The sequence below is a fragment of the Antedon bifida genome, chromosome 1 (genome assembly GCF_963402885.1).
Source record: "Antedon bifida chromosome 1, ecAntBifi1.1, whole genome shotgun sequence".
NCBI classification, from domain to species: domain Eukaryota; kingdom Metazoa; phylum Echinodermata; class Crinoidea; order Comatulida; family Antedonidae; genus Antedon; species Antedon bifida.
Genome location: NC_136226.1, coordinates 4538616 through 4552600, shown reverse-complemented (window position 1 = coordinate 4552600; position 13985 = coordinate 4538616). Strand labels below are relative to the sequence as shown.

Genomic DNA, 13985 nt, shown 5'->3' with positions numbered 1-13985 from the left:
TCCCCTGTATATAAATTATAATTATATGTATAAAATATTTCCTACATTGAAATGTTCAAATTATTAAATTATCAATTAATTTATAAAATTAATCTTTTTTGTACATACTTTAGAATGTGATTCATTTGTCTGTAATTCCTTCAAAATACAATTAACATCTTTAGTAATTTGAATGCTTAATGTGTATATTTAGTTTGATTAGAGTGAATTTCTTTAAATTACACACAAAAATATTAGGTTCTTATATAAAACTTACAATTTAAAAATAATCTGTAAAAAGATTTTAAAGTAATGAATGTTTTAAATTAAAAAAATAATCAATAATTTCTCGAAAAAATTCATTGCATTTCATTGTTTACAATTTGATAAAAATGTTTGTGTATGATGAAAATAATAATAGTTTTTAATAGATTAGTTCACACATTTTATAAATTTTCACTGTCTGAAAACAAATACAATAAAATTGTAACAAAAACACACACCCAACTCATTTGTCTTCTTTATTTAAAAAGCAGGCATTATAGGCTACCTTCACCAGTTGTCTTGACAACGGCATCCATTGTAACCAGTGATCAAATAAGGCTGATCCTTTCAGAGACCACTCATTGAAAAGCATGTGTTTTCCAAGAGTATGTTAAAGGTCAGAAAAGGGGTGTCCATCCTTGTAATTAATACAGTAAGAATCCGGACTATACGAATATGCGACGCATCATTCTTCTTTTCTGTCCACACAAAATTTCATTTGGCAAAAATTTGATATTTGGAAAAAAAGGATGCCACAAAAGTAGTGTTCATATTAATTACAGCAACCAGCAACCAAAGTAAAATCATATGTATTAGTCCATGGGCTGGAGGGGGTTACCGTGCACCCCCCCCACAGTTAAACTTCTTTGGTATCATTTTCTTCCCACGGACATATAGAGTGAAAAAATCGATGTTAACAAGAAAAATATAGGGATGCATTGTATGTACTTGCGTCATTTGTAATGATCATCAGTGTTTTATCTTCAAATATTTTTTGGGGTAGGGGGTAACATTTATCCTAATAACCCAAGAATCCAACATCCAATCAGTATTATCTTAGTAACATTGTGTAGCATACATCTTTTAAAATCTTTTAAAATTTAAATAAAATTAATCGGAAGATTATTACGGTCAGTAGAGGTCAAAAGGTCATTGACCTTTTGCAAAATGCAAATTTTTCCCAAAATATAGATAAATTTCAGTATCGTATATACAATTTTCAATATTTTTTATCTTAATTGTGTTTTACTTGTGCTTACTGACATATTGAATAAGAAAATATATGTTAACAAGATAAAAATTGCAGTTCATTATATACAAATTGTTATTTTTTATTGTTAAAAATTGCAATAAAAATACATTTTTTGGGGTAGGGGGTAACAATAATAGCAATAACCCAAGAATCAAACATCTAATTAGTATGATCTTGGTGTCGTTGTGTAGCATTCATGTTTTTTAATCATATAAAATTTGAATAAAATTAATCGAACCATTTTTAAGGTCAGTAGAGGTCAAAAGGTCACTGACCTTTTGCAAAATTGCAAATATTTTCCATAATGAGATACATTTCAATATCAAATCTCCAATTTTCAATATTTTTTATTTTAATTGTGTTTTACTTGTGTTTACTGACATATTGAATAACAAAATATGTGTTAACATGAAAAAAATTGCACTGCATTAATACCATTGTCATGTAATTTTGTTATTCTTCAAAATTACAATAAAAAGACATTTTTGGGGTAGGGGGTAACATTTATCCTAATAACCCAAGAATCCAACACCTAATAAGTATTATCTTGGTACCATTGTGTAGCATACATCTTTTAAAATCTTTTAAAATTTAAATAAAATTAATCGGAAGATTAGTAGGGTCAGTAGAGGTCAAAAGGTCATTGACCTTTTACAAAAATGCACATTTTTGCCAAAATATAGATAAATTTCAACATAGTATCTACAATTTTCAATATGTTTTATCTTAATTGTGTTTTACTTGTGCTTACTGACATATTGAATAAGACATTATATGTTAACAAGATTAAAATTGCAGTTCATTATACATAAATTATCATTTTTTATTGTTAAAAATTGCAATAAAAATACATTTTTTGGGGTAGGGTGGAACATTAATAGCAATAACCCAAGAATCAAACATCTAATTAGTATGATCTTGGTGTCGTTGCGTAGCATTCGTGTTTTTTAGTCGTATAGAATTTTAATAAAATTAATTGAACCATGTTTAAGGTCAGTAGAGGTCAAAAAGGTCACTGACCTTTTTCAAAATTGCAAATATTTGCCATAATGAGATACATTTCAATATCAAATCTCCAATTTTCAATATTTTTTATTTTAATTGTGTTTTACTTGTGTTTACTGACATATTGAATAACAAAATATGTGTTAACATGAAAAAAATTGCACTGCATTAATACCATCGTCATGTAATTTTGTTGTTCTTCAAAATTACAATAAAAAGACATTTTTGGGGTAGGGGATAGCATTAATACCAATAACCCAAGAATCTAACATCTAATTAGTACGATCTTGGTATTGATGTGTAGCATATATGTTTTTGTAATCATGCAGAATTTAAATGAAATTAATCGACTGATTACTAAGGTCAGTAGAGGTCAAAAGTCACTGACCTTTTGCAAAAATGTAATTTTTTGGCAAAATGAGATATATTTCAAAATCAGATCTCCATTTCTCGATATTTTTTTATTTGAATTGTCTTTTACTTGTGCTTACTAACATATTGAATAAGAAAATGTGTGTTAAGATAAAAAATTGCAGTACATTGTATAAAAATTGTCAATTATTAATTGTTAAAAATTGCAATAAAAAGACATTTTTGGGGTAACGGGTAACATTTATAAGAATAACCCAAGTATCAAACATCTAATTTGTATGTTCTTGGTATCGTTGTGTAGAATTTCAAATAAAAATTATGCATTATTATAAATAAAATTAAACAAAATGCTACACAACGATACCAAGAACATACAAATTAGATGTTTGATTCTTGGGTTATTCTTCTTCTTATAAATGTTACCCGCTACCCCAAAAATGTCTTTTAATTAAAAATTGACAATTTTTATACAATGTACTGCAATTTTTTATCTTAACACACATTTTCTTATTCAATATGTTAGTAAGCACAAGTAAAAGACAATTCAAATAAAAAAATATCGATGAATTGGAGATCTGATTTTGAAATACATCTCATTTTGCCAAAAAATTACATTTTTGCAAAAGGTCAGTGAACTTTTGACCTCTACTGACCTTAGTAATCAGTCGATTAATTTCATTTAAATTCTACATGATTACAAAAACATATATGCTACACATCAATACCAAGATCGTACTAATTAGATGTTAGATTCTTGGGTTATTGGTATTAATGCTATCCCCTACCCCAAAAATGTCTTTTTATTGCAATTTTGAAGAATAATAAAATTACATGACAATGGTATTATTGCACTGCAATTTTTTTCATGTCAACACACATTTTGTTATTCAATGTCAGTAAACGCAAGTAAAACACAATTAAAATAAAAAGTATTGAAAAAATTGGAGATTTGATATTGAAATGTATCTCATTATGGCAAATATTTGCAATTTTGAAAAAGGTCAGTGACCTTTTTGACCTCTACTGACCTTAAACATGGTTCAATTAATTTTATTAAAATTCTATACGACTAAAAAACACGAATGCTACACAACGACACCAAGATCATACTAATTAGATGTTTGATTCTTGGGTTATTGCTATTAATGTTCCACCCTACCCCAAAAAATGTATTTTTATTGCAATTTTTAACAATAAAAAATGATAATTTATGTATAATGAACTGCAATTTTAATCTTGTTAACATATAATGTCTTATTCAATATGTCAGTAAGCACAAGTAAAACACAATTAAGATAAAACATATTGAAAATTGTAGATACTATGTTGAAATTTATCTATATTTTGGCCAAAATTTGCATTTTTGTAAAAGGTCAATGACCTTTTGACCTACTGACCCTACTTATCGTCCGATTAATTTTATTTAAATTTTATAAGATTTTAAAAGATGTATGCTACACAATGGTACCAAGATAATACTAATTAGGTGTTGGATTCTTGGGTTATCAGGATAAATGTTACCCCCTACCCCAAAAATATCTTTTTATTGTAATTTTAAAGAACAACAAAATGACATGACGATGGTATTAATGCAGTGCAATTTTTTTCATGTTAACACATATTTTGTTATTCAATATGTCAGTAAACACAAGTAAAACACAATTAAAATAAAAAATATTGAAAATTGGAGATTTGATATTGAAATGTATCTCATTATGGCAAATATTTGCAATTTTGAAAAAGGTCAGTGACCTTTTGACCTCTACTGACCTTAAACATTTTTCGATTAATTTTATTTAAATTTTATATGATTAAAAAACATGAATGCTACACAACGACACCAAGATCATACTAATTAGATGTTTGATTCTTGGGTTATTGCTATTATTGTTACCCCCTACCCCAAAAAATGTATTTTTATTGCAATTTTTAACAATAAAAAATAACAATTTGTATATAATTAACTGCAATTTTTATCTTGTTAACATATATTTTCTTATTCAATATGTCAGTAAGCACAAGTAAAACACAATTAAGATAAAAAATATTGAAAATTGTATATACGATACTGAAATTTATCTATATTTTGGGAAAAATTTGCATTTTGCAAAAGGTCAATGACCTTTTGACCTCTACTGACCGTAATAATCTTCCGATTAATTTTATTTAAATTTTAAAAGATTTTAAAAGATGTATGCTACACAATGTTACTAAGATAATACTAATTAGATGTTGGATTCTTGGGTTATTAGGATAAATGTTACCCCCTACCCCAAAAAATATTTGAAGATAAAACACTGATGATCATTACAAATGACGCAAGTACATACAATGCATCCCTATATTTTTCTTGTTAACATCGATTTTTTCACTCTATATGTCCGTGGGAAGAAAATGATACCAAAGAAGTTTAACTGTGGGGGGGGTGCACGGTAACCCCCTCCAGCCCATGGACTATATTTTCTGACTGTAAATACTCAAAGAACTACTGTATGCCCTTTACTACCCAATATTCACAGTTGTGAAAATAATATCGTTACATGAAAAAAATGGACTTATTTCATTTTTCATAAACAAATTATTACTTGCTTTTACATTTAAAATTTACTAGAAAATGTCTTTACTAAAAGTCCCGCTTTATAAATTAAAGTATAAAAAAAATATAAATTTTATTACGCATCTAGATTGTCTTGAAAATATATTCTAGAAAAAAACAAAATAACATTTTTTTTAATAAATATTTTAATGGCATATTATTTTTTTCACTGTATTTCTCTAGTATTGGAAATATTTATTGTAATGCTGAAAGTTCTTCTTTAACATAGTAACAAAGAGTTTGTTTTTTTGTTTTTTCTTATTTCAACTAAATGCTTATTCAATAATTATAAGATTAAGTACACTGTATTGTAAAAATAATATTTGCAACTTATTAACTTTATAAAAAGCCAGAAAAAATACTTCTGCCGTATTAAAGAAATTCTTCTATAAGGCAAAGACGACAGATTTTGTCTACTTGATTAGTTTGACACATCCAGTGCGAATGGGGCTTTAGTTGCCTCCTCATATTACACATGTGGGTACAGATGTACATGGGAGAAAAGGGCAATATTTAGCAATAATAATTATATATTGAAAGTGAATGCTCTTCTCCATTAGTAGTAGTAGTAGTAGTAGTAGTAGCAGTAATGGAAATTCACGGTTTTACACACCAGGTTGATTGTATGCCAAACCTTGGTGGGTGAAAAACAGTATTTACTACCTGTACTAGAAATAAAGATTCACTGACCCAAAATGGTAGATGTAACACAGGTTGGGAACCTATTTGGTTCACTAACAATGCTCATCATGTACTTGTCTGTAGTGGTTTAAAATCTGGTTCAGGCTTCAGCTTTCACTGATGGTGGAGTTGAAGACAACGCTACGCTGGAATCGCCCACACAGCTTTCGTCAGTGCACTTCCATAAACCATATGTTTTTCCGACAGTGTTTTGCCAGAGACGGAGAGTTCCGTCTTCAGATCCACTGGCGTACAACTCCCCATCAGGGCTGTAGCGTACACAATGAACAGGACCAAAATGACCTTTGTAGCTTTCTAGAGGATAAAACAAAATTATGTAAATGAATCAGGAATTATTTACAGCTAATTACACACCAAAAACTAAACCAAAGATAATAAAATGTTTGTTGGAAATGGTCCTTAATTGGAGGTAGGTTTATGTTTGCTCTCACCTAGCTCAGCACCGGTATCATAATCCAGTTTGTATAATTTGAAGTCCTCTCCACCAGCGACTACGCATGATTTGTCCGGATGCAAAGAAGCAGAGTATAGTTGAGTTGGGATTGTCAATTCTTTTATTTTTGTAAAGCTATCAATGAAAACAAAACAACAATTAAACAAAAATCTTAGGTGTTCCGTCACTAGAATGCGGACTATATATAAATATACCCATATCTTAATTATAAAAAAAAAATTGTTGAAACTGCAAGATGGATGGAAAGTCATACACAGGTTCTTTTTCTTAATCAGCACGATTACTTTTTACATTTGGGTGATTAATTAATGAGAATATAATACATGGCTGCAGTGGGTCTATTTCCAAAGTACTACAGAGTAACAATAAGTAACTACATATGGATAGCTTAACCATAAATAGGGAGCATCAGATTTGCATGGAACCTAACAAAGTCAATTAATTTGAGTGGGTGTCGTCTTCACCTAGAAACCATCAAAACTGTGCCGAGATGGGGAGTGAGGACAAAAGTTCCAATATCGCTGCATGCATACCAGGGTTCTCGCCATGGTGGTTGGCAGTTGGCCCCGTCCACCATTTGGAATTTCAGACCACCATTTTCATGATGCCGACCATCACTATATGTATGATACAATGAATTAACATGACATAGTTTGGTTGTCAGTCATTACAAATCAAAATCTCTCTAATGTCTTACTTGTCTGTGTTGAAGAAACTAATTGTGTTCTTGTGAGTGACTACAAGAACTGAGTCATCCTGAGACAGCTCCAGGCTGATGGATGAATTCTCAAAATCTAACTTGGTAATTAATGATTTATTGCTAGCATCCCACACTCTGTGAATAGAAAATTATTAATAAAATTTTAATAATAATAGGACAAGTTTATATTTTAGGATAGTTTATGTACTTGTCAATAGCGACCCACTATGCGACCCCGGAGAGGTGCGTCATTTGTCCGATAATATGTGTCATTTGTACGATCTGCATCATACCTTATGAGTACCATAACACACCCCTGCGTCAAACAAGTGACATACCTTTATGTGACCATGACTCACCCATTTTGAAGAAAAATTACTATGTTGTTCATGATTTTTATGTGTGGTAAAGTGACGAACATCGACACACCATTGTTCAACGATTGTGACGTACCATTTTGGTTTTTTGAATGATATGTATCCATGATGCACATCTCCCAGTGGGTCATACAATTGACAAGTACATTAATATGGCAGTAGAATCCCTCCTCCTATTAAGGGACACTTTCATGTGAACAAGGAGAAATAAATTTTCAACACTACAGCCAACCCCTATTCAGTGAAAACACTTTGTTGGGTCCAGAGTGAATCACTTTTGAGATGATCTTGTGCATGGACAGACAGACAAACTAACAACCAACAGACAGGAAGAGGTAATTACTGTACTTATAACATAACATTATAATTTTACTAATAAAGCAGTTGCAATGCCAAGAAATTTAGAATGAGCTACCGTAAAACCTTGAAAAGAAGAACTTCTCTTTGGTCTGCAAAAGTAATTGCGGAAAGAAGCCACATCTTAAAAAAGAGCTCGTCTTGAAAAGAAGCCCACCCAAGAGTACTAAAATAGAAGCCCAAGGTTTGAGACACTCATTCAGTGTAGCATGAAAACTAAACTGCAAAATAATTCAGGGACATTTGAATACCTAACTGTCTTGTCTTCTCCTGCACTGATTATCCGCTTATTGTCTGCACACCACAGAGCATGTCGTATGCTACCTTCATGTCCTGTCAACACCTCTGGGTCTGCTTCCGGTTGATTTAAGTCAAAGATTCGTAATATTTTTTCATTACTCCCAGTCAGTAAGAACTTAGTATCCTGAGAATTAAAACATTGTCAACTAGCAATTATGAAAAATCTACTAGAAAATTGCTTCTTCCGAGTAAATTTGCCTCCTTTATACAACTGTATTTAATTTGTAAAATTAGTTTAAGTTTTGAAGATTTTAATAAATTATCTAGACTGTCTAGATTGTTGATGTTACGAACTGGTTTTTTTTTTCAGTAGTTTGTGAAAATGTTTTTTTTTTTTACTTTTAGTATTTTATAAATCTCTTTAAAAAATGATAATTTAATTTTCAATGTCACATTGTAACTATACAATACTTTGATGTTTTTCTCATCATTCCTAAACTGTATTTACTACTAAAACATATTTACCCTTGAAAAATCAACTGCCTTGACTATATGTTTGTGAGAAAAAGTGTAAAGTTCTGAACCCCCAACAGAATCCCACACCTTCCTGCAAACATAGAATATAGTATAATTATTATATGAAAACTGGGCACAAAATTGTACATATTACATATTATTATCAACTATTATGAAATAACAGGAAAAACTTGACTTAGTCGTAATGTAAAATCATATAGTAAGTACAACTACAAATTTACTGTAGTGTAAAAAGCAGTTCAGTCCCTACTCTATATTTCATTTATTTATTTGGCCAAAAAAAAAAAACAGGTCAGGAAAATTAATTGTTAATGATCAATATTAATTAATTAATATCCCTACTACAGTATGTGGTCGAAAAAATGTCTGCGATAACATTCAAATAAATTTTGACAAATTAACTACCTTGTCTCTACGTTTTTAGATATCACCTAGAATCACTGATTAAATTCTTTTTTTGTTAAATGTCACTGAGATCTATGTTTCTCTCCTGATTATTCACTAATATTTATAACAATTTAGTTCTGGTTAAACATACGCTGAAAAGTCACCAGCCCCTGTGGCAGCTCTTGTTGCCTCAGCATTCAAGGTCGCACTCCAAACAGCTCCTTTGTGCCCTTCAAATGTTCCAATCCAGTCCCCAGTGTCACCCTGACGCAACATCGGCTTGCCATCTGTAAGTCATTTTTAAATTTTAAATTATGCAATGAAATCGATTATAGGCCTAGCCGGGAAGCCTAGGTAGGGTCTACTAATAAATCATAAATAATATAGAGTATCACGGTATGACGTCACAACGATAGAGGTATGCCTAGCTAGGCTAGGCCCATGCCCTCCTACTTCACACAAAACCAAGCAACCACAAATCGATTTCTTCCGCCCGGCCCTTTCCCTTCTTTCTTTATTTTCATAAAAACTACTGGCCTAGCTAGCCTACACCACACAAGTTCAAGAGTTAAAACATATATAATTACACAAAAACTTCACCTTTAGAGGCACTGATGAGAAAGTAACCATCTGAAGTGATCTTGCTGAAAGCAAGATGGACAACAGGTCGTGTGTGACCACTGCAACTCAAGGGAACTTGCTTTATGGTCGCTGCCATCTTGCTTCGCGATGATGATGGTGTTTTTTTCTCCAGCCAGAGGTATTTAAAAGTAACCAATTTGGCAGATTGATTTGTGTGGAAAGAAAGTGTATTCCAATAAAAACTAACTTAGGGGGTCACAAAAACGAGGTATATTCAGAGCGTCATTTCGACGATCGAGCATTCTCTACTTTTACGGAGCGCCATTTATGCCTTTATTTACTTCCGAAATAGAAATAGTACTACGGTAACTGGTCCAGTGGACCAAATTTAGCACCGGTGGAGCACAGTAATATAAAATAGAAATAATTTTCTATTTTTTAATTAATTAATTTTAATATCTTTTCGTATGTTAATACACTGTGCTCAAGTGGACACAATTTGGCGCCAGTGAGGAGCACAGTGATATCAAATAGAAATAGGCCTAAGTCAATGAATTTTAATATCTTTTCATATGTTAATACACTGTGCTCAAGTGGACCCAATTTGGAGCCAGTGGAGCACAGTGATATAAAATAGAAATAAGTCACTGAATTTTAATATCTTTTGGTATGTTAATACACTGTTCTCTAGTGGACCCAATTTGGCGCCAGTTGAGCACAGTGATATAAAATAGAAATAAGTCACCGAATTTTAATATATTTTCGTATGTTAATACACTGTGCTCAAGTGGACCCAATTTGGCGCCAAGGGAGCACAGTGATATAAAATAGAAATAAGTCACTGAATGTTAATATGTTCGTATGTTAATACACTGTGCTCAAGTGAACCTAATTTGGCGCCAGTGGAGCACAGTGATATAAAATAAAAAAAGTCACTGAATTTTAATATCTTTTCGTATTTAATACACTGTGCTCAAGTGGACCCAATTTGGAGCCAGTGGAGCACAGTGATATAAAATAGAAATAAGTCACTGAATTTTATTATCTTTTGGTATGTTAATACACTGTGCTCTAGTGGACCCAATTTGGCGCCAGTTGAGCACAGTGATATAAAATAGAAATAAGTCAATGAATTTTAATATCTTTTCATATGTTAATACACTGTGCTCAAGTGGACCCAATTTGGAGCCAGTGGAGCACAGTGATATAAAATAGAAATAAGTCACTGAATTTTATTATCTTTTGGTATGTTAATACACTGTGCTCTAGTGGACCCAATTTGGCGCCAGTTGAGCACAGTGATATAAAATAGAAATAAGTCACTGAATTTTAATATCATTTTGTATGCTAATACACTGTGCTCACTTGCGCGCGCGCCAAATTAGGTCCACGTGAGCACAGTAGTGAGTTCACGTGGACCCAATTTGGCGTGCACGCCAGTTAGCACATAAAATAGAAACACTAAATTTTAATATCTTTTCGTATGTTAATACACTGTGCTCAAGTGGACACAATTTAGCGCCAGTGAGGAGCACAGTGATATAAAATAAAAAAAGTCACTGAATGTTAATATGTTCGTATGTTAATACACTGTGCTCAAGTGAACCCAATTTGGCGCCAGTGGAGCACAGTGATATAAAATAAAAAAAGTCACTGAATGTTAATATGTTCGTATGTTAATACACTGTGCTCAAGTGGACCCAATTTGGCACCAATGGGAGCATAGTGAAATTGTCACATACAAAAACATCGGGAAAAAATACTTCTGGAATTCAAAAATATTTCAAACTTGGTATATATGTTTAATATCGGTTACTCCATCCGTAAACCAAAAGAAAAAATAATTTCAAGCCACATCAGTGATTTTAATAACTTGCGTTTGCTTAAGATAATACTTAAGAAAGAACATACAATTCTGACACAGTATGTTAAACTCTAATAATGATTTTGACAAAAATAAAACGGTTAGGAATTCGATTTTTTCCCTGTAAATTGAGCAACTTAAATTAAAAATATACCAAGAAATATATATTGAAATCGAGGAGTATTTTTTTTGACAAAAGAAATGTTCGTATGTTAATACACTGTGCTCCAGTGGATCCAATTTGGCGCCAGTGGAGCACAGGGAAATAGTCACATAAAAAAACTTCTAGAAAAATTTTTGTCGAATTCAAAAATATTTCAAACTTGGTAACTTAGTTCAATATCGGTTACTCCATCCGTAATGCAAAAGAAAAATTAGTTTCAAGCCACATCAGTGATTTTAATAACTTGCGTTTGTCTAAGATAAATACTTATGAAAGAATATTCAATTCCAACACATATTTTTAAACTTTAGCGATTAAAAAAAAGACAATTATGTTAAAAATATGAATTGTGTAGTAACATATCAAACGTGTAGTAACCTATTGAACGTATACTACCAAATTTCAAATGTGTAGGACAATTATTTTATGATGATCAAAATTTAAAGTTTAAAAAATGTGTTGCAATTCTATGTTCTATCATAAATATACATTTTAAACGAACGAAATTACTAAAATCACTGATATGGCTTGAAACTATTTTTTATTTTGCTTTACGGATGGAGTAACCGATATTGAACATATATACCAAGTTTGAAATATTTTTGAAATCCAGAAGTATTTTTTCTCGATGTTTTTGTATGTGACTATTTCCCTGTGCTCCCATTGGTGCCAAATTGGATCAACTGGAGCACAGTGTATTAACATACGAACATTTCTTTTGTAAAAAAAATACACCACGAATTCAATATATATTTCTTGGTATATTTTTAATTTTAGTTGCTCAATTTACAGGGAAAAATCGAATTCCTAACCGTTTTTTGGGTAAAAATCGTTATTAGAGTTTAACATATGTGTCGGAATTGTATGTTTTTTCATAAGTATTATCTTAAGCAAACGCAAGTTATTAAAATCACTGATGTGCCTTGAAACTATTTTTTCTTTTGGTCTACGGATGGAGTAACCGATATTGAACATATATACCAAGTTTGAAATATTTTTAAATTCCAGAAGTATTTTTTCCCGATGTTTTTGTATGTGACTATTTCCCTGTACTCCCATTGGTGCCAAATTGGGTCCACTTGAGCACAGTGTATTAATGATACGAAAAGATATTATAATTTAGTGACTTTTTTTTATTTGATATCACTGTGCTCCACTGGCTCCAAATTGGGTCCACTTGAGCACAGTGTATTAAATACGAAAAGATATTAAAATTCAGTAACTTTTTTCCATTTTATACCACTGTGCTCCACTGGCGCCAAATTCGGTCCACTTGAGCACAGTGTATTAACATACGAAAATATATTAACATTTAGTGACTTATTTCTATTTTATATCACTGTGCTCTCCTGGTGCCAAATTGGGTCCACGTGAGCACAGTGTATTAACATACGAAAAGATATTACAATTCAGTGACTTATTTTTATTTGATATCACTGTGCTCCACTGGCTCCAAATTGGGTCCACTTGAGCACAGTGTATTAAATACGAAAAGATATTAAAATTCAGTAACTTTTTTCCATTTTATATCACTGTGCTCCACTGGCGCCAAATTCGGTCCACTTGAGCACAGTGTATTAACATACGAAAATATATTAACATTTAGTGACTTATTTCTATTTTATATCACTGTGCTCTCCTGGTGCCAAATTGGGTCCACTTGAGCACAGTGTATTAACATACGAAAAGATATTAAAATTCAGTAACTTTTTTCTATTTTATATCACTGTGCTCCACTGGCGCCAAATTAGGTCCACTTGAGCACAGTGTATTAACATACGAAAAGATATTAAAATTCAGTGACTTATTTCTATTTTATATCACTGTGCTCCACTGGCTCCAAATTGGATCCACTTGAGCACAGTGTATTAACATACGAAAAGATATTAAAATTCAGTGACTTATTTCTATTTTATATCACTGTGCTCTCCTGGCTCCAAATTGGATCCACTTGAGCACAGTGTATTAACATACGAAAAGATATTAAAATTCAGTGACTTATTTCTATTTTATGTCACTGTGCTCCCCTGACTCCAAATTGGGTCCACTTGAGCACAGTGCTATTAACATACGAAAAGATATTAAAATTCAGTGACTTATTTCTATTTTATATCACTGTGCTCCTCACTGGCGCTAAATTGTGTCCACTTGAGCACAGTGTATTAACATACGAAAAGATATTAAAATGAGTGACTTATTTCTATTTTATATCACTGTTCTCCACCGGTGCTAAATTTGGTCCACTGGAGTAGTTACCGTAGTACTATTTCTAATTCGGAAGTAAATAAAGGCATAAATGGCGCTACGTAGAAGTAGAGAATGCTCGATCGTCGAAATGACGCTCTGAATATACCTCCAAAAACGGTACATGAG

General features: G+C 31.6%; 1 protein-coding gene across 1 annotated transcript; it reads right to left on the bottom strand.

Annotated features, from left to right (window-relative positions):
- Positions 1 to 5519: 5519 nt before the first annotated feature.
- LOC144838451 (serine-threonine kinase receptor-associated protein-like) lies at positions 5520 to 9756 on the bottom strand. The gene is made up of 7 exons (XM_078693822.1): positions 9604 to 9756; positions 9155 to 9290; positions 8605 to 8686; positions 8091 to 8263; positions 7103 to 7240; positions 6383 to 6519; positions 5520 to 6245 (listed from the first exon to the last, which is right to left on the bottom strand). The coding sequence occupies exons 1-7, from the start codon at positions 9719 to 9721 to the stop codon at positions 6031 to 6033; spliced, it is 999 nt and encodes a 332-aa protein (XP_078549948.1). The 5' UTR covers positions 9722 to 9756; the 3' UTR covers positions 5520 to 6030.
- Positions 9757 to 13985: the final 4229 nt, after the last annotated feature.